The following is a 22,066-nucleotide window of genomic DNA, read 5'->3' on the forward strand; positions in this document are numbered from 1 at the left end:
TTCGAATATGTATACAAATATTTCTAACTTTTAATCTGGTCACTATTCTGCTGTGTTATTTATTTCTAACTATTAACTTTTATTTTATTGCATATTAACTACTGACTTTTATTTTATTGCATTCTAACCATTGTTTATTTATTTATTTATGGTTTCTATTTTTCGATTTGACCTTGTGGTGACCAGATCTTGGGTATGATCCGCATTATTATGGTTCATACTCTGTTAACTACTAACTTTTATTTTATCACACTTTAACCATTTTTATTTATTTATTTATTGTTTCTAATATTCAATTCGACCTTGTGGTGACTCGATCCGGGGTATGATCCTCATTATTATTGTTCGGAGTCTACTAACTACTGACTTTTATTTTATTGCATTCTAACCATTATTTATTTATTTATTATTTATAATGTTTGATTCGACCTTGTGGTGACCCGATCTGAGGTATGATCCACATTATTATGATTCGGACTCTGCTAACCGCTAACTTTTCTAACAACTAACATTTCTAACCGCTAATTACTAATTGTTAATCTTTTATTTATTTGTTTGTTTTATTTCATGTTCAAACCATGTATGACCTTGCGACAATTCATCCCGAGATATGACTCGCCTCATTTACGGTACGGGATACATGATAAAATTCGATAATAACATTTTATTTTATTACATTTTAATTCTGCTATTTAACTTTATGCACTTTTAAATTTATGTTTTTTTTCTTTATTTAATTTTAGTATTTAAATTTTATTTCCTTTAATTTTCTAATCGTTTATTTTTCGTCTCTATATTTTCCAGTACTTTAATTTTATTCGTTTAATTATTATGTTTTATTATCTGTTTATTTTACTTCTATAATTTAATTTTAGTTACATTTTTAACACTTTTTTATTCTAATATTTTCAAGAACACTTATTTGTAGAATGGGCGTAGAAAGCACTGCTTGGTCTAAGTAGTGCAATCCGATACGACATTCGAACGAAAAGTGAACTCGAAATAAATCAAATTTATTTTTTAAAGTGCTAATTAATTCGTTTTTATTAAAATGAAGCAATGCGTGTTTTTTAATATTTTATTTTATGAAAATACCGATATTCAATTTATATTCGATTTACGTTTTTTATTGAGGAGAGAATATTCTTTTTAGACAAGAAATAAAAGACATAGTCATCCCATCGGAGGATGAGCAAATCTCGATATTTCTTTTCGAATTAAATGATTTTTTCTAATAAATAATTCGAAGCAAATTAGTTAAACTTTAATAAATGGATTATTTTTTAACTTTATATTTGATTTATAATTTCCACTACCGTGACAATATATAAGCGATTAAGTATCAATTTTGGGCGTTGTGGGGTGATAATCCTTCCTCACGCGTAATCGACTCCTGAACCCGCTAAATCAAATTTTTAGTAAACGCATATCAACTTTTGTCTTTTAAATTATTTTTCTAAATAGTTTTAAAAGACGTTTTTAGGTATTCGACCTACCTAACTCAAAAATCGATGGTGACTACAATTCAAAATTTTTAAATTAATTCAAAATCGTCAATTTTTTAATAAAATCATAATTATTTTTAAAAAAAATGATTATGACACGGCATCACCACAACTGCAACATCACCATCATCGCGCCGCCAATCAACATCAAGGCTCAAAATTTAAGTCTCTCTCTTTTACTCTTGCTTCATAAAATCCCATTTCCTAAGAGTTCTCTATTTCTTGATCTTTGTGCTTATCTGAATATATGTGAGATTCTGTAGTTATTATTCTGGTTGCTTTTCACAATCAAATAGAGAATTTCAATAGTGTTGCAGTTTTTCTTTTTACCTTTTATTGCTTCTATTCAGTTTTCTTTTGCTGGTGGGTTCTGGTATACAATAGATGGTCATTAAACTGTCTCCGGCATTTTTGGTTTCTTTTTCTTCTCATTTTATTTATATTTACTTTGAAAATGATGCTTTCGTCTGATACAAATCATCTTCTGTTTTAAGCCCATTGTTTGTGACATGGAAGAAAGTTGTGAATGGCGAGGAATCTCGTCCACGAGGATGCATCGACACACTTGAAACTTGCTAGCTGATTAACGTCTTTAGGGACTATGCTATGACAAGGTATTAAGACCAAAGTTCCCCCCCCCCTCACTCTCTGTTTGTATGTGTGCACTCCCCACGTATTTGAGGTATCTAGTATGAGTTTATGACAATATGCACTGTGAGCTCATCCTTAAAAGTCTTTTATTTTTTGTATTTTAAATAAAATCCATTATGTTTCCTAACCCTGATTCATAAGTGGTATACCTAAGAAAGAAAATGATTAACCTAATACGAAGCAATTATTGGAAAGTGCATTCTAAACAGAGGGGCATTTTTGAAAGACCTAAAAGAAAAGGAAAAATATGGAAGGAATGAGAATGCTTTATAAAAATTAAGTTATTGGACATAGTAGATTTGCTGTATCCGTAGATTGATTAGTCCTATTTAATACCATAATTAGGTTGTTAGCATTTTTCTATAATTAATATGTTCAGTTATTGAACTTGATAGAATTAAAGTCAGGCAAGTTACATGGAAGAATAGTGGTTTTTAACCTCTAACCAGAAGGGTTTTTTTTTTGAATGACTAACCAGAAGGGTTGTTATAGAAGAAATGGTCTTACCGAGGGAAGCCACTTTCATTGATTAGTAAAGGTCAACTGTGAACTTTTTAGTGCTTTTTAGACTAGTGATTTCCAAGCAGTTTTTGTTATGATGGTAAAACAGTTCAGCAGAGGGTAGAAGTCCTGAGAGCAGCTGCTTCACCTAAAATTAATAGGGCATGATGTTTGAATTCCAGTGGCACTTTTTTCGCTGTGTATAATTACTCCAAAGAAATTAAGAAACCTTGAATGCCAATAATACTTTCCACCATTACGATTCTTTCCTACATTGGAATATCCAACCACTTTAGTGTTGTAGAATATGCATCATGATCTCTAAAGTAAGGCCACTTCATGGTTTAGGCCATTACAACTATTTGCAGTGCCTTGAGAGACCGCAGTTCTGGTTGATAAGAGAGTGGTTAATAAGATTGTCGAATTGATACTGAGGAATGGTAGACAGTTTGAAGCAGTTATGGTTGAACAAGATGTTAAGCATGGGAGGTTTCCTTTTCTGCTGCCATCCAATCTGTATCACCTTCTTATTTAGAAGCTCTTCAAAATGCCAAAAAGGTATGTTTCTCACTTTTCAATGGGATAAAATAGGTTGAATCTGATTTGGAACATCTTATTTTCCATATAATATATTTATGCATTGAGGTATATGAAGATACTCGTTTTTTTCATTTGAATATTATTTATATTTTTATTATTATTATTATTATTATTATTATTATTATATATTTTTATCATTGTTATTAAATAATTACAAATATCATTTCAGGCCCAAAATCAGACTGACCCAATTACAAGAACCCAACCCAGATCGACCTAACTACAAACCCTAAACCCATTTATGATACCCTAAGGCCACATGGCCGCCGTTCGTCCATCTCCAGCTACCTTGCCGACGCTGCTGTCACGCCTCAAGCCTCGCCGAGCTTTCCAGAAGAGCTAGCTGCCCCACACGTCGCAGCTATTAGGGTGAGTCACCACATATCTCGGTGACTCACCAAACAGCCACCCTTTACCCGATCCAAAGCCATCACCGGTGATGGTTATAAGAAAACCATCAAACCTAGAAAAGAAAAAGGGACACAGCCACCAAAGTTCTTTAATGAGGTTTAAGAGTGAATTTGACTTGTCATCAATCTAATTAACCTGTATGAAGTGTTAGAATTAGATTTGTAACATGTTAAAATTTGGGTATGATTCTTGAATTTCATAAGGAGGAGAGGATATACAGGTTAAAGAAGTGATTATTGAGTAGAAATGAGTGCAAGTATGTGTATGAAAGTTAGGAATATTAAATGAGGCGAAAGATAAAGATTTGAGCTGAAAAGAAAGTGAATTTTGTGCTCTAACTGGAATTTCTGGGTTATGTGCATCGATACACATTCATTGTGTACCGATGCACTCTCAAATAAATGAACATCGAATGCAATTAGTGCATCGATGCATAAGGAGTGCATCGATGCATCCCCTTACGAAAAAAAATATCGAAGGTGATTTGTGTATCGATGCACGGGTAGTGCATCGATGCACCCGTTAAGGAATGCATTGATACACTGTAGAGTGCATCGATACACTCCTTTATTAAAAGATGAAAAAAGTTTCCTTTAGGCTAAGAATTGATAGTTTAGAATATATTAATTAGTATACTGATATGTATCAATATATTACTATGTAGATTCAGAGCTTAATCGAGTTCCGGAATCATTGACAAGTAAGATCAATCTAGGGGAAAAATAAGAGATTGGTATTGACTAGTGAGGCCATGTGAGTACATATTAGTGACATATAGTGTATAATGGAAATAAGACTTACGATGAATCTATTTCCTAAAGTAATATGCATGAACTCATGAACATGATTATGTGGTTGTTATGATTATATGTGATTATATGTATTACATTAATTATATGTATACATGACTAAAGATATTGATATGCTTTGTATATGCTATATGGTTGTCCCTTTGTATATGCTATATGATTTGTGTAAAACATTATTATGTAATAATGGAAGAACATGAAAGACGTTATATGATAAAGACATAAAGAATGAAATGAACATGTGACATAAGCTATAAGTTAATGAACCATTGATATATATATATATATATATATATATATATATATGTGTGTGTGTGTGTGTGTGTGTGTGTGTGTGTGAACGTAAGATAACCAAGTATAAGTAATATTATATGGTATAAGTGATGACACAAGAAAGGTTAAGAGACTCTATGAGGATAATATGAATTTGAGGGCATAAACATAAGTAATGATACATAAGTTATATAGGGAAGATTTAAATACTTAAAGGAAACTACGGGTTATGAGTTATAAAGTGAAGAATTACAAAACTTTCTGAAAGAGTATTATAGAAGTCATGGAAATTGAATTAAATAAATAGATAAAACTAGTATATAGATGATTCATGTGAGTGAAAGGGGAAGTGAGATAAGATAAATAGAAACTATGTATAGGATAGAATGAGACTATTTGAACTAGTAGTATAAACTTTATAAAAGAAGACTTAGGTAAACTCAGTATATGATACAATTATAGAACCTTATTATATAAATTATATTAAAGAGTATATATGAGTAAGTTTATAGGTTAATGATAGAACATATAAGATTATATAAATGAATGATCATATGGGAAGGGGGCTAAGTTTAATGATGTTGAACCCTATGAGTAGAAGTTATGTGATTATAAGTAACATGATTACATGATCACAAGATATGATACGTGGACATGAGATATATGAAAGAAAAAGTATATGTCATATGAAATATTAAATGACTATGTGATTATATGAAAAATAATACAATTATATGTGATAAGCTTTGTGATACGTGAACCATGTGTCTATGTGTATATGTGAATCTATGCTAACATAAATATTAATGCCCATGTTATGTGACATGAGAGCTAGAGGTATAGTTGGCATGCCAAGAGTCGAGGGTCTACGCGGTCCTTCGGGACATATATGTATTCTTTGGAACATGTGTGAGGTCTTTTGAGACACATACTTGATCCTTGGCATATGTATATCATTCTTAAGGAATTTTCTACGTGGTCCTTAGGGACAACCTTATATGGCACTTTGGTGCATTTCTACGCGGCACTACGGTGCAATTCTACGTGGCACTTCGATGTATTTATACGAGCTGTGGTGACATCATTAGTGCACAACCTCTATAGACTCACATATCTATAGTTCTCACATGTGTACATGGGCTAATAAAGAGATAATTGTGAAAACAATGTATGTGATATATGTATATGATGTGTGATATGAATTGCATGATATGATATATGTGTGATATGGATTATTGTATCTGTTACATGATATACATGAATATATGTTGATGTATATGTGAATGAGTATAAATGTCTTATATAATGATATAAGAATTTGTTAAAAGATATAGAATATGAACGAAAGAGATCATATGAACAAGAAATAAGAGATATAAAATATAATAGTGTAAGAGTATGATAAAACATAAATAATGACATGTATGTGTACAAGTATGTAATTGTTATATGATAAAAGTATATGAGTGGTATGATTTGATAACATAAAACAGTCATGCATTATTTGTGGGTATGAATTTCATTAGATGCGTTTTTTATGCCTTACTAAGTCATAGACTTAGCGTGTGATTGAGTTACAGAAGTGAGAAGAGTAAAGAGCAATGTGGAACTGGACAGGTCAGTCCTCCTTACCGAAGGTCAGATCAGAAACATATGGATTATATTTATTTTGTTGGCATGTAATTACAATATTTGGATTGAATATGCTTTGATCGGTTTGAAAAACAATTTGATTGTATTTATTAATGAAAAGTACTCATATTTTTATAAATAGAAAATTTTAATATTTTGTAGATTTGTAAAGACAAAGTTTTGAAAAGTCAATGTGACACCTCGGACTCGTATTTGGGTTGAATACGGGTTGGAGGTGTTACAAAGAGCCTTGCGCTCTACCGACTGAGCTAGACGGGCTTTCCTTGGTACTGCAGTTAAGAACTAGGGACGGGCACGTATCGATGGAGTTTACATTATGAGATAATTACGTAAGATATCCTAAACTATGATCATATTCTAACATTTTATATTAACCCTTAAACTATTAACATTATTATATTTTAATTCCTTTGTGTCATGGATTCAATTCTCAATACTTTGTAAACTCGGTACAAACAAAAAGATAAAGATGGAATGAAAAGATGAAATTTGAAAGAAAAGGTTTAGAAGGCGGCAACGAGAGAGATACCAAAATGATACATATCCTCTCTCAAACTGAAAAGATTGATTAACCCAAAGTAGGCTCACTAGGAGTGGGAATGAAAGAAAAAAACAAGAGGTATACATACCTCAAGGGTCCAACCAACGTACTTCACATTGTTGACAATGGTGAAGAATAAAATTTAAACAAGTTTAAGAACCCAATAGAAAAGCAATTTACATCCACAACTACTCCGATGCTTACGGTTAAAACCCTTGCCAGCATATTCGGCTTTGCTGTCATCGAGCCACGATTGGACCACAGTCCACAGAGAACAATAACAGTCATTCTGTTTCCTGGGATTATCATTTCATTTATCTATTCAAAACACTTATTATGATCATCATGTTCTTCGAATAATATACCATCAGCAATGGGTAAAACAACCAACGCGGAGCTTTTGGCAATGATCTAAATTACAGAAGCAGGATTTGTTTTACTTCAAAAAGGCTTTTGATTGATTTTAGCAAAGCTTACATATTCTGAAGAACAAAATATCGACCATCTGATCCAAAGTCAGACGCGCTATGCGGTCAAGTCCGATCCGTTTCGAGAATTACTTTTACTCTTAAACATAAAAAAGGATCGTCATTTATCTATTTGCGCTTTTCTGTTTTGGTCACCATATTATATTTGAGTTATGGTATGTTAATAATCTAATATTAGAACTTATCACTGTAAAATAGCTAGTGCATCACACAATGTTTTTAAGATTAGATTTTCTGGGGGGATATTCTGCCTCTATAGTTTTAAGTAATATTCGTTGTATAACATGATGAGTGCTTTACCATGGAAACTAATTCTCATAAGATCTTTCATATCAGAATTGAAAATAGAACAACAAATCCTCCAATAATTCTCAGTAAAACATCCAAAAGACTATCATAGTTGTGAAGCAGCAATGAAGAATGAGCAAAAGCTATCATGACCAGGAACTGGCAACCCTCCTCCGATGGATTATCGTCGGTGACAATAGCCAAACCGGAGAAATCACAGTCCCAAATGTGCTGGTTATTCACTTGATAGTACATGTTGAAAGCATAAGAAGCATTTCCTTTAGCAGATAAGTGATTGCATGAAGAACCATAACCCAAAGTAGTACAATCCGATAAACTGCAAGCATAGCTAACACTTTCAGGCAACTCATCCAAATCGGTCGCTTTAGGATCCAAAACGCACCATCTTTTGAGTTGGTACTTCACATCTTCCACCGGAGCTAGCCCTTTTTCAAGTTCTAAACCTGTTAAATCGAGCTGATACTTCGGCTTTCCATCGAACTCGAAAATCCCCCAGTGTCTCTCAAATCCACCAGGCTCGACGCTTTTAGCATTTTCATCGATGAGGCTGAATAGATAAACTTCGATCTTTCCTTTCCGGGCTGGGGTTCCATCTCCACTCAAAGCATGCTTGATTAATCCTTGGTTAAACCTCTTTGCATTTCTGGTATTGGCATTTTTGTCACCATCGGTTGGCCAACCAACCTCTCCAACTATGACCTCCATGTCAGGGAATCCAGCTCTACTCAAAGCATAAACCAGAGTATCAAGGTTAGCATCAAATGCATTTTTATAAACTCTATTACTATCTCTGAGAGGCTTGCTTAATCCGTCGAAAAACGCAAACTCCACGGGGAAGTAATCGTTTCCGTAAAGGCTGAGGTAAGGGTAGATATTGACAGTGAAAGGCGCATCATGTAAATACAGGAACTGGACTATTTCAATCGTGAGATCCTTGACCTCAGGCCGAAAGTCACCTGCAGACGGAACTGGATTGGACTCCGGGGAGTTATAGATGTCGGCATTGAATGGAACCGTGGTTTTGTACTGACATTTAACCCCGGATTCATCAAGCGCTCTCTGGATGTTTTTGAGAGCTGGTAATGTGTATTGTAGATAGGTGCCATTGTATGTTTGAAGGAAAGGTTCATTTCCCACTGCAACATACCTGACAAAACAAATCAAAGCAAATTATGCCACATACACTAAAAAAGACTGATACATATGCAGCTTGTTCTAAAGCTCAGAAATGAGACTATATCAAAGACATTACTGAGCTAGAACATTTCCGAAGGCGATAATATGCCCTCGGCCACCCTTTTCTAGTTAAACTAGGTATGCAAATGAACTAAGCCATCCAAGTTGAACCCCTAGCCAGAGATACGAGTCACCACTAACATGAAAATCCAACTTTAAGGAAAAGTTGGACTCCAAAATTCCCAGAATATGGGTTTAGCCTACCGAATGGAACTTCTTTTAGTAGTAAGTCACATTCCCCAAGATCCCCAAAGCCTAGGCTTTCTCTATATCCCAAAGGCTCAAAATGACCTAAAGAAACACAGGGAGTTCGAGCTTAAAAACACTAACGATCATCACTAGCAAAGAAATGAACTAAAGATAATAAACCCCATTCAAGAAATTCATTGAAGATTAAGCAATGAAATGAAGATTAATGAATGAAACAGTTCAAGAACAGTGCATGCATGAAGAAATGCAAAGCCAAGAAACTGTTATATATATATAACTCGATTACTTGATATATACTCCGCCGTCATAGCAATAACCAGTGACGTTATTATAAACCCAAGAATCGGCGGCTCCAGGATCTTCACTCATCTGTTTCAACATGCTATTCGGAATCCCCACCATCACTTCAATATCCGTCCCAATTAGAGCCGTCATAATCCTTTCATTGTACTCGAAGAGCTTCAGCTTGTGAACCCCATTATCTCTCAGCATTTTCACCACTTTATCCGGCGGGAGCTGGTGGGTCGTCATGGTTCCCCAGTTCACCCCGATACCGTTTCCACTATGAAGCAGGGTCGCTGAGGCAAGAAATAACAGTGGCAATAGATGATAAAACTGGCCGTTTAACATTCTTTTTGGTGACATTTTTCTATTTTCTGTTCCTTCTTTAATGGGATTCTCTCGAAATAATGATCTTTCTTGGATCCAGAAAGAATCAAGAGAGGAATTATGATGACCGGGAAAGGGAAGTAGCTCTGGTGCTTATTCTTGATTTTATAGGCCTTGGGAAAGAAGGGAAACGAGTAATGTATGATGAGGACATTCTTTTTTCACTTCTCTAGTTGATATTGAAAAAACAATAATTAAAATATATCACAACTATATAAATCTGTTCTATACTTCATGTTCGTTTCACTGCGTATTTTATATTTTATTATATATATGATAAAGTCGAGATTTTGATTTAATAGTAATGTTAATTTTTATAATCAAGAGAGAAATAAGATTATCGACAATGAAGAAATCTTAGGGTTTTCGATACAAACCGAGGTTTTTGTAGTGGAGTGACTTTATAATACACAAAAGCCAGAGGAAAAGAAAAGCAAAAGGAATGTAAAGATTCCTTTCTTAATTCAGTTTGTTAAAACCCTTTCTTCCAGAGCTTGCTGATAAGTATTCCAAGACTGAGCTTGGATATGTAATGGAAAAGTATAAAACCACCAATATAATAACTAACGACACATGAAATCAATGGAATGCATTGATTAATCTTGTTTGGTTCTTTAAGTCCAAATTTATCTCTATACACTACTATTACTTAAATTCAAATCTAAAAGTACGTTTATTGAAAAGATTTTATCTTGAAATGTTCTCGAGCGGACTAAGTCGAATCCAATTTAGGGCGCATTTATCATTTTCTTTTACAAGATGAGTTCGTAGGAAGCAAGATTCGTATTGACTTGGGAGTCAACGCGTAGTGACATAAAGATGTCATTTAGCTTTACACTTTACAGAGAAGAAAGGGATAAAGAAACCCCATTGACCGCCCTTTTTTCCTTTTTAATTTACAATGCAAGGAGAAGAGAATCCTCTAAATACTGATGTATTATTCTTTGCGAGTGTTGTTGCACTTAAAAACGACCCCTTATAGCATTGTGCTAATAATGTCAACGTATTGTCTTCTTTAGATGCCGTTGCCATAAAGAGCAACATACTCGGCAAGATTTTATCCCCGACTTCGAAGAGAGCCGAGAGATGCATCTCGATGCCTGAACATTCATACAAGGGAGGAGAGATCAATGAATAAACTTGTGAATTCGAAACTTTGATCCAATTGATTCATACAATTACACCTAAAAGTATGACCATCCAACAAATTGAATGTCCGAATCTTAACCCTTTCTTTATCTGCAAGCTACTTGTTTTTCAATAATAAAAGGGCAAATTTTGTGAATCGGTTTTTCCCCCAGCCAATACTAACACTACATTTTTAATGTCAAATCGGTGAAGTCTGGTGATGGACGAAATCTGGTGTCTTACAAGTTACAACAAAAGTTCAAGTGCTCAAAAATTGGATGTCTTTGGGTCATAACTCATAACCCACCAGTGGCATGACATGTAGAGTCAACGATGTCTTCAATAAAGCATGCTTCTGGCAGCCTAAAGCTTAAGCAAAACATTGCCTGCACCACCAAATGCATGGTTCAGTGGAGGCCATTGGAAATCCACGCAAACTCATCTACCCTTGATGACAAAAATGGCTTTGGTGGAAAGAGATGGGAATTATAAAATAAAGAACAGATTAAAATTATATGGTAGTTTGTGTACCTTGTTCGGAGCAACATCCCTAACCCTATGAAATACTGGATCTTTTATTTTGGCATTTAGGGCAGACTCTGCCTCCTGTAAAAGATTTGAGAAATCAAAACGCAGTTTTAACAGCAAGAATAAAATAACCATAGATTCACGATAAGTTTGTCCATCCTATGGAACTTGCCAAATGAACTGGATTAAAAGTGGCTTATGTAAAGAACAAGATAATGGTGGGAAATAATATCATCCAGGTTTTGACTGACAGTAGCAATTAAAGAAACACAAATCATAGCACAGCAGACTTACTGATATTATTGATTCTGTGGTTTCATTTGCTCGTATGAAGCAATAGCAATGAACCAATGGAAGCAGTCCTTGCCAGTTCTTCCTTGAGATGATAGCTCTGAAAGCATCTGAGGATAAAAAATATATATTTCTTAAACTAAATCTTCAAGCAGAAGGGTGTTATGCAGAAAAAATAATAAGCAGGTAGCATGTGTAGGAAAGGGCAGTAATATACACACAATAGTACCCAAAAAATCAATTCAAGAAAACAGAGCAATAATGATTACAATTGTAATCAGTGAAGTTGAGGTACAATAAAAATCAACAAATATTTCCACCCGATCAGCCAAATTAAAGTTAGGGAATGCTTGACCAGTTGTCTAAAGTACAGGCTCAAACACACACGAAGACACATTGACAAATATATGGATATACAAATATCACACTGGAACAGAATATGTACCTAGAAACTGTAAAGCGGAAGCAGGAAGATTCATAATAACATGGTCAACATGCTCCCAGGACTTAGTTTTAGGCAGAGTAGAGGCTTTCATCCTCTTATGCGCATTTCCTTTTTTCTTATGACCACTGTTGACATTTCCACTCTCTGCAATATCAGTGCAAAAATTCTCACTCGTTTAATTCTAAGAAGATAATGAAATAACTAAATATATAGCGATTCTAGCTTCCAGGTTGGTGATATAAAGAAGTACAAATATTTGATTACTACAAGTTCTTCAGTTATAACCTAATTCCCAGTTTACATTATTGTCATACCTTCTATGAAACAATCTGGAGGTCTTTTACCTGCAACTACAGAACTATCCACAGTCTTATAAGAATTTTGCACATCTTCCACTTCATTTTTGACATCAGTACCAGTTACTTCTTTCTCCCTAACTGAAAAAGAAAGGAATATACTGATAAACATATACATGGCTCAAAGGAAGATGATGCATAAAATAATAATATAGTACCATCAAGCTTTGTGCCTTCTTCCTTTGCATCATCAATATCTTTTACGGTGCAAGTGTCACAAGCTTTGACCATGGAATTATCAGATTGTAAATTAGATTCACAAACCGGTACTGCCATCAATTGGGCAATGAATTTCCTAGCATCCATATTGTATGCAACAACACAATCATCAACCTTATTGATTTTGGCATTGATCTTCAAATAGTGAATGCTGTCAGGATTTAAGTCATTTGCATACACTAAGCATCCTTTCAGTGCTGCTGGAATTGCAAATGGTCCAATACCAGCAAACATGTCACAAATTGTCTCCCCTGGACGGAACAGAGACACAAGCCTTATGTGTTCATGTTCCAATCTTGAATTCCAATAAACCAAGCTGTAATCTAGCTTGAATGTTGCACCATATTGCTTCACTTCGGTAACCATATCACTTTCACCTGCCAAAATTTCAAATTTTGGCACTCGAAACTCATTTGTGATTGTTCCAACTTTATTAACTACTGTTTTAATTCTTGGGTAATTTTTCTGCCAAAAGATAAAATTTCAAGCAACCAATACCAGATAAGGACAACTAGAAGCAAAGTAATAATAGCAATCATAATACAACAGTAACTAAAATGTTAAAAAACTGCACACATTAAAAGATATGACCAACAAAAGAACAGGAAAACAGACCCCAGTAGTATTAATATCAGTTCAAGAATCCCTGCAGAATGAAGGTTTGAAGTAACTACTAGCAAGGGAAAGTTTTAGATCAAGGGTCAAAGTCCAACCAAATATAATAAGTTAAAGCACCTTATTTATAGGCAATGGAAGTGAAGAATGATGAAATGTTCAGATCAGAGACAAATGAAAACTCACATCATAAATGACTTTTGCAATCACTTCTTTGAAAGGAAGTAATTCATCGTGTATATTTAGATGTGCAACATGACCTGCAGAGGTCAGATGAAATGTTAGCCGTCAATGGTATTGAATCATTTTATATGGACTTTCATTTTCCCTGAAGTACCCATGTCCAAAATATATCCTGATTCCGGACACAGGTACAAGGATATGAAAACATTCATGCATTGGAATAATAGTGTATCTGGCATTCACCCGGGTTAGTTAAAAAAGGGAAGGCTAAAATGCAGGGTTAGTTAAAAACTTAACTATTGTTTCGAAAGATGAAGGTACCTCTACCCCAGGAGGCAGAATCTGCTTCAATATATGATCTACAAATTCATAAAAATACCCTTTAACTCAGGATTAAAACTAAAACATATACAAAAATCAAAGAGAATTGATGTAGACATGCATTAATTAATGAGAAGAAGGCAGCTGACCAGCAGTCCAATAGGAATATCCGAGTGTCAATGAATAAGGAACAACTTCAATCTCACATAACTTCTTGAGTTCATCAAGTATTTGGCTTTGAATATCGGATAAATCTGCTCTATTTCAGAAAATAAATAAATTCCTACTAGTTAAGGGAGGAAAAACACAACAGGTAGGAAAATTTTACAATGGTTTGTTTCTTACCAGGATTCTGAACTATCTCAGATAAAATCACGTAACGGGTCTTCTCACTTGTTGGATCTTCAGTTATAGGTTTAACACGAGGCTTTTCCAGCAAGTATCTACAATACCAAAATCTAAGCTTCGAAAAAGAAGGGAAAAACACTGAAATGGGAATTAAATTTGGAAGAAGAGAAAAAGAGGCGTACCCATTAAGCAAACGAGTGGCTTTCGTGCAGAGCTCGCGAGGGATTCGAAGTGCTAACAATTTGAGATTTACATCGAACTGACTTTCGTCCAACATTGCTTAAATTCGCAGTTAATTTGACTTTGAACTCCAATGAAAAACCCAGTTCTGCTAAAAAAAATAACTGCGGAATGGAAGAGAAATAATGGATTTTAATTCAAAATAATAGGGGGAAATAGTAAGGTTGATACATTCTGGGTTTTTTAGTTTTAGGGTTTAGGGTGGTGAAGTATGTGATTGAAATGGCGTCGTTTTCGGTGCACAACTTGATAGTTGAGTTGGGCTTGATAACGTGGGCGGGGGAGGTCCCTTGCCCTATCAAGATATTGAAAAATCATTCGGCCTTATAAATATTTAAAACCCTCAATTAAAAACATTCAAGTATTTTTAAATCTCTAAAAATTTTAATTAGCTTCAAAAACATTTTAAAAATTATCGATAAACTTTTCATTTTAAAAGATAATTGGACTTATAAAAATTTTAAAGTTTTTCTTAAATTGTACGATCAAAATTCGTCTCTGATTAAAGTATAAACGAGTTTCAATCTCCGTGAACATGCGGATTTTAATCTCATTATTATCTTTATGATAAAAAAGGTTTTAATAATTTACAACTTTTTAATGTTGGATCCCGATATCTCAATTCCTAGTGTTCTAAAAATATTATTGTTTGATGTTAGTGGTCAAAAGGTGCACATTATGATGTCAATGAAAAGTTCGATCTTTGGAATCTAACTTCAAAATCACTCCCTCTTTAGCTTTAGCTTTCCCATTGTAGTTTCAACATGTCCCATGGAATAATATTGGTGGCCGGCAATTGTTTTGGACTCAACAAAGAAAAGAAACGAGTTAATGAATTGAGTTTTAATGTTGCAAAAACATGTTTGCTTATTTATTTATTTATTTATATTTTTTAACAAATTAAGACTGACGGACCAGAGAATGTTAATTATTTTTGTTACATTTGCTGCCAGCCCGTCCACTCCAGACATCCAATAAAAGGACAGTAAACGTCAATTAGATTTTCCATATTTTTCGACTGCCGCCGTTGTTTGATTGGAAATTTTAGGCACACAGGAACATTATTCCCAATTTGGAACCCACCCTGTATTTTCAAAGGGGCGAGGCATTAGATTTTCTAATTTTCAGCACCATCTTCTTCGTCTCAGTTACTTGTTTGGTTAAACCACTACTCCTGGTTTTTCATGATCATAGAAGATCGGTAGACCAATATTCATACATGCATGCATGCATGCTTTTATCCACACATACATACATATAAATCAAATTGCACCCGAAGAGCTATGAATTTGTTTTGTTCTTATGAAACGAACCTGAAGCTTACCAAGCAATATTATTGATTATTGAATTTCGAGGCGCACCTACGGGCATTATGGGATGAAATTTTCAGTTCTTAATGTTTTTCTTGTGGTAATATTTGTCGAGGAGCATCTCAGAATACTCTCCAAAAGTAAGACTGCCATTTGGTGGTATCAGCTGAAACCATCGCACAACAAAACTTCAGCATTAGCTAGTGTGCGAGAGTGAGGCCCCATACACATTAATAATAATACGAACATTTTTTCCCTGTAATCAAATCAAATTCAAGCTGTGAGAGTTTCGAGCTTGATTCGACATAAAAATCAAACTGTTGAAGTTTGCTCGCTTGCTCAGTAGCTCAGGTTATTCAAGCTCAACTTGACAATGACTGAGATGGATTTTCTTACTTTGGGTTGAACCCGAATAACTTACGAGCATAGGTGTCTCGTTTAAACTCTCAATTTAGGTGACTGATAAAATCATAAAAGTTCAATATTCTCTTTAACAGCACATGTCATGCACATGCTTTTGAAAGTTAAAGCATACTTCTAGAACTAAGCTTCTTCTAAACCCAATTACCGGTGAAATTGAAATTCACTTCCAACAATGGTAGAAATATAGAGCACATACCTCCTTATGAATATGAATGTCCTCAGGAAAATTAAGTTTTTCATCCCTGCAAATTTAAAAACAAAGATCCTTAAATGGAACTGATTTTCCTAGCCAAATGTTAATAGCCATTTCTACTCATTATCGACACGTACCAATCGGGTTGCATAAACAGTGCAAATGTTGAACGATCAATGCCAGAAGACTCCTTTCCTTTTGGTGCCTAACAGAATCAATGAATAAAGGATGTTATAAAGTAAGGGTAGAATAAATGGACAATAGATACTAAACGATATTTTTGCCCCGGCAGAAGAGAAAATACCTGAACACAATGAGGTGTTGCACAAAGATAACCTTGAGAAAGTATTTCAGTGGTCTCGCCAATTTGGTATGCTATTTCATCTTCTCCAAAAATAGCCTGGTGCATAGGAGCACAAGTTAATAGAATAAATATGTGGAAATCATAGGAAATAGAAGGTCGACGTTTTCAATGGTGCTTGAAATTATTGGTTGAACCGCACTATTGCTTCGGAAAGCCATTTTCTGATTTCTCGAATTACAAGCACTTCATTGTTAGCATTTTTTAATTTAATATCCCCCCTTACTTGAAGGAACTTCAAATAATTTAACTCAATTTTTATCCCATCAGGTAATATGAAGCCCTTTAAAATAAAATTAGCTAAAAGTCGTAGACAGGAAATTATGAAAACAAGACACTATAGATTTGCATGATCATGTAATGCGATTATTGATGAGTACTGTGACCAAGTGCATACTTTGACGATTTCACCACTCCGTGTTCTTATGTAAAGGCCAGCTGCACTATCAGGACAAGAAATTTCTATACCACTCCTCTTAAACATGCCACATGTCAGACCTACAGATTAAATTGAAGCCGAAGTCATGGATATGCATAAAACTGACGACAATGATTTCAGTCCTTTTGCAAGGCTATGAAAAGATCAGACTAAAGACTCATCACCTGTCAATGAGCCATGGTCAGTATGCCATCCGCACCAAGAAGACATGGAATCACCATTTTCTTCATGATTACTGCAAGTAAAATCATATATTACTTCATAGTTCATACATTCTAGAAGCTAGAGAGAGAAACTTAACTGTTGGACTGTGGAAAGATATATAAACAGAAAACTACTGGGGGGAGGGGAGGTACCTCAGTTGGGCAGGAAAGTAATAAAGCAAACGCCCTTTATGACAACGAGAGTGAAGAAGTATTTGTTCAAGACCTTCATCCTTCTGCGTTTTCATCCCCCTAGATACTGATCATGCAATGATGAAGTTAAAGAGAAACTCAAGACGGCGATCAAAAAGACCTTGTCCTCTGTTTAAGGTAAATTTAACAGGTTATAGAATCAAGAAAATATGTACAGTTTCCAGTTTACTCAAAAGGACTAGGATCAATCCAGCACATATCATGGTATAGTGTCAGATGACTCAAATCTAAATATATGAATTTCAAAATGTTGAAATGTGGCCACCCTTCAATTTTCAAAGGTCTAATCTCGGCTATAAAAGACTGATCAATCAGTGAAGCTGGTCTGTACAATTTAGGTCCTCATGCAACTATACAATTTCATATTATCCGTATCTAGAAAGTAGAAACTGGAATTCAAAGGAAATTTACCATAGCGATCACAGTGATATGCCACCAGCAACCCAACATCAAATATCAGCTTTCCCAGAGCTTTGAAAGCTACAGAGCAGGGTCCAATAATCAACATTTAGAAAATCCTATGTCAGATGATCTATAAGATGGAGCTTGATGATAAAATAAACAAATGTTTGATATTATTTCTTCAGAGCAGTTCGCAACTTACAAAAAGACCATGACATGCTTAAATTTTCATTATTTTTTTAAGAAGAAAAGTGGACATACCCACTTCAAGTTCTGGCAAAGCAGCCTGAGGCCAAATATTTGCTCCGCAATATGATGCATACCTACAAGGCAGAGCATAGGTGATCGATTAAACATCTGAGCTCAATCACATATGGCATAGCCACATCGTGCACATGCTATATAATAATAAGATCCTACGAGAACAATATAAATAAGGGATTGGTTGGTCTCTGAGTTCATAAGGGAAATGCAAATACTGCACTCATCAATGTTCTTTTCATGTATGGTACTCATTGATGCAAATAAATCACGTATTGAATAATATAAGAGCCTACAAATAGGCGTGTGTGAGTGTGTTGATTCCTCTCTAAGCCAATGCAATACAATGCTACAGAAGGAAAATGCAAATATGGAACTCGTCACTGCCTTTCTTTCACATTTACCTCTGAATCAAGGACGCATCATTGGTTGGCACATCAAGTAGGGGATTTGCATAGAATGAACCTTTCAGAAGATCTTCAAAGCATTAAAGAGAAATAAGTTGAAATCATTGTAAGGCAAAGAAAATTTAAATGACCCAAGAAGAAAAACTAATTGAGTGTAAACTAAATAGATATGTCGAAATCAATTAAATAGGAAGTAGACTTTTTCAAGGCAGTTCGAGCAAACACCTAGATCTAAAATTATGCCAACATGTAACGAACCTTAGTCTCTTAATTTTGTTTCAGATCTGACATTAAACTTATTGAAAGAGCCTTTCTCCTCTAAATGTAACTTACAATAGAACATATTGGCAACAAAGAGGGCATACACATAACGTTAAAGCTATAAGCAGTTTAATGTTTTAGTATTGAGTTAAACTAGAATGTTTGAGTGGCCTACTTTATATCAGCTATTGGGTTCTTTATGTTCTAGGATTACATACAATTACGAAGAAAATCAACAAAACTGCGTGCTATCGACTCTTGTAAACATCTTGAGTAGTAAAATACAAAGTGTGTACACATTTACCAAGTTTCCCAGATTCAAGCTGCTCTTTCCCATGACTCCAGCCAAAATTGTACCTACAGGTAAGAAACAGTTAAGAAGAACAGTGCATAAAGAAAACAGTCTCCAACATGATGCCTCGGCACTCTATTTAAGAGCAACAGTCATGCATTTTTAATAAATAAGTTTCTCAGGGGATTATTAGAGTGACTGTGAGAGCAATAAATGTAATTAGATATATAAAGATTGTGATATAATTAGGATGCATGAAATTAGAGATAATGTATCGTTGCTTGATTCTTTCCTAAATGGTTAGAGCTTCTTTTCTTTCGACGATTACAATAAAAACATCTCGATTATTAGGAAAAGTAAACGAAAAAGAAAAGACGCAAAATAATTACCTACTCTCAGGATCCTCAAGTTCCTTCTTCACATCTTCAGGCAAGGCAGCTAATCTGTTAAGAAGGGAATTTATAGAATTTATTTCAATTCTCTTCCTTGATGAGTCATAAGATAATTTTGTTTTTGGAACTCATACTGTACCTAGCTGAGAGGCATAGAAGGTTTCGACGTAATGAAGGAAAATCTGGAACCTGTAATAACCTACTAATGATTACAAAGTCGGACAATAAAAATAAAATAAAATCATAAAGAAAATAATTGCAAATGAAAGTAAACTCGTGAACAAATTTCTATAGAAGAGAGGGAAGAAAAACGCATACATCAGTAATTGATAGAATTCCAAGTCCATTTGGTCCAAATCCTTCTTCAATTTTCAACGATAGATCAGCATCCTTGTCCTGTTTCAGTACATTTCCATAAATGAGGCGGGGAAAAACAATAACCGTAATAAAATCTGACGCATGCACATACGTACACGCAAAATCCAGTAATCTAATCAATAACTCTGTTTGGTTGCCAAGAAACTGCAGGAAAAGGAAAAGGACACTAAGAACCTCATACCACATGGTCGTGATCAATTCAGTTTGAGATCCAGAACAAAACGAGCCAACTCAGCGAACAACGATGATTAGGAACTCACCTTGAGTTCGTCATAAGATATGGTAATAGTTCGGATAGTTGGCGAAGGAGTTTCGGAATAGCAAGCCATGCTTCCACACGTAATCTGTCCCGAAAGATTCCGGTTGAGCGGCAGCGGAGAACCGGCGGAAACGTTGGCGAATTGAGTGCAAAAATGGATAGAGCTGTAATAAAATAAGCGAAATATAGAGGAGGGAACGCGGGGTCAAAGCAAAAGAAAATTATAAACAGGAGGGAATAGAAAAATAAAAATGAGTTAACTGAATATTAAAATAAAGGGTTAATTACATGATTGATCACTTATGTTTGTATTTTATTCAATTTTTTCACTAATTTTAAAAAAATAATATATGATCACTTTCGTTTTTATTTTAATTAAGATATGGTCACTTTCGTATTTATTTAATTAAGATGTGGTCACCACATGTTAATTACCTTTAATTAGGTGATGTGGTAATTTGGTATAATTACACATTTGGTCCTTATTATTTACATATTCTCTCATTTTAATCATACTTTTAATAAATTAAAATAAATTTAATCTTCTAATCAAATGATATCATGTGTCACCATTCAGTTGTAGGACTAACTTTATTTTAATTTATTATTAAGTTAATAATAAAATATTTTAGTAAATATATTAAAATAAAATAAAATTTATCATCCAATCGAATGATAACATATGACACGAAACATGATACAAGTGATCTGACATCATTTAGATTAGATGATTAAATTTATTTTAACTTATTAAAAATATGACTAAATTGAGAGAATATATAAATAATAAAGATTAAATATGTGATTATACAAAGATATTTAAGGTCGGTTTGTTTGAGGGATTTGGTTTTACGGAAATTGATATACCTACTTTCCTGTGTTTGGCAAAGTAAAATAAATTGCGTCAAAGCAATTTATTTTACAAGTCAACCGGAAAATTTAAAGCTTTTCTCGTAAAATGACTTACCCTTTTATTTTCGGGAAGTTTTATCTTCTTAATATACTGTTAAGGAAATATATTATCAATTTTGTTATTATTTTTAATAAAATCAGTAAAAGATTATCTAAAATATTATTATTTTTACCTAAAACATTAATTTTTTTAATATTTCTGGTAAAATACCTAATAATAAAAAAAATCGGTAGAAAAATAATATTTTAAGTAACGCTTTACCAGATATGTTAACAAAACTGGTAAAACACCAAATAAAAACAAAACCAATAGATATAATAATATTTTCGGTAATTTTTTTACCGATTTTGTTAAAAAAAATAATAATAAAACTGATAATACATTTTCTTAATCGTATATTAAGACTGTCGCACGTGAAATTTTTTTTCGGTAAGTTATTTTACACACACTTCCTGACTACCTTCTCACAAAGTCATTCCATCACTTTCTTTCTTGTTCACCGTCTGTGGCAACAACATCTCCATTCTTTCATCGTCGGTGGCAGCAACACATCATTCTTTCACTATTGATGGTAACAACTGGTAAATATTTATCTTTCATACCCTCTATTTTTTTTAAAACTCTTATTCTAAAGCAATTCAACATTTCAAACCCATCAAAATTCAAGATCCCTTTGAATTCTCTTCAAATTCATCAAATTCCTAATTTTACAATCCTTAATCTCCACCAAACTTCAAAATCCCACCTTTTATGCCATAGACATTTCACATCTTTCTCTAAAATCATTGAGATGCTTCTTTGTTAGCCCAACTGAAAAAATACCCATGAA

The 22,066-nt window shown here is 34.0% G+C and overlaps 3 protein-coding genes across 4 annotated transcripts; all 3 read right to left on the bottom strand.

The window, feature by feature from the left end:
• Positions 1-7,749: 7,749 nt before the first annotated feature.
• On the bottom strand, positions 7,750-9,941 carry LOC120180016 (glucan endo-1,3-beta-glucosidase 8-like). The gene is made up of 2 exons (XM_039185452.1): positions 9,474-9,941; positions 7,750-8,888 (listed from the first exon to the last, which is right to left on the bottom strand). The coding sequence occupies exons 1-2, from the start codon at positions 9,830-9,832 to the stop codon at positions 7,760-7,762; spliced, it is 1,488 nt and encodes a 495-aa protein (XP_039041383.1). The 5' UTR covers positions 9,833-9,941; the 3' UTR covers positions 7,750-7,759.
• A 1,045-nt stretch (positions 9,942-10,986) lies between these two features.
• Positions 10,987-14,671, bottom strand: LOC120180007 (tRNA (guanine(37)-N1)-methyltransferase 1). Of its 2 annotated transcripts, none has more exons than XM_039185443.1 (11): positions 14,473-14,671; positions 14,288-14,385; positions 14,092-14,196; positions 13,918-13,980; positions 13,625-13,698; positions 12,763-13,288; positions 12,563-12,685; positions 12,249-12,392; positions 11,807-11,913; positions 11,516-11,590; positions 10,987-11,370 (listed from the first exon to the last, which is right to left on the bottom strand). In XM_039185443.1, the coding sequence occupies exons 1-11, from the start codon at positions 14,565-14,567 to the stop codon at positions 11,281-11,283; spliced, it is 1,500 nt and encodes a 499-aa protein (XP_039041374.1). In that variant the 5' UTR covers positions 14,568-14,671; the 3' UTR covers positions 10,987-11,280. The 2 variants fall into 2 exon arrangements, with proteins under 2 accessions (XP_039041374.1, XP_039041376.1); XM_039185445.1 differs by having other exon boundaries at positions 10,988-11,370; positions 12,593-12,685.
• Positions 14,672-15,816: 1,145 nt separating this feature from the next.
• LOC120180015 lies at positions 15,817-20,519 on the bottom strand. The gene is made up of 15 exons (XM_039185451.1): positions 20,326-20,519; positions 20,006-20,083; positions 19,827-19,876; positions 19,685-19,738; positions 19,308-19,360; positions 18,740-18,812; positions 18,336-18,397; positions 18,084-18,152; positions 17,613-17,718; positions 17,421-17,491; positions 17,215-17,315; positions 16,761-16,856; positions 16,594-16,661; positions 16,460-16,505; positions 15,817-16,006 (listed from the first exon to the last, which is right to left on the bottom strand). Exons 1-15 carry the CDS (start codon positions 20,392-20,394, stop codon positions 15,917-15,919), a joined length of 1,086 nt encoding a protein of 361 aa, XP_039041382.1. The 5' UTR covers positions 20,395-20,519; the 3' UTR covers positions 15,817-15,916.
• Between the last annotated feature and the right edge of the window lie 1,547 nt (positions 20,520-22,066).

Source organism: Hibiscus syriacus, unplaced genomic scaffold (assembly GCF_006381635.1).
Source record: "Hibiscus syriacus cultivar Baekdansim isolate YM2019G1 unplaced genomic scaffold, ASM638163v2 tig00112487_pilon, whole genome shotgun sequence".
NCBI lineage: Eukaryota > Viridiplantae > Streptophyta > Magnoliopsida > Malvales > Malvaceae > Hibiscus > Hibiscus syriacus.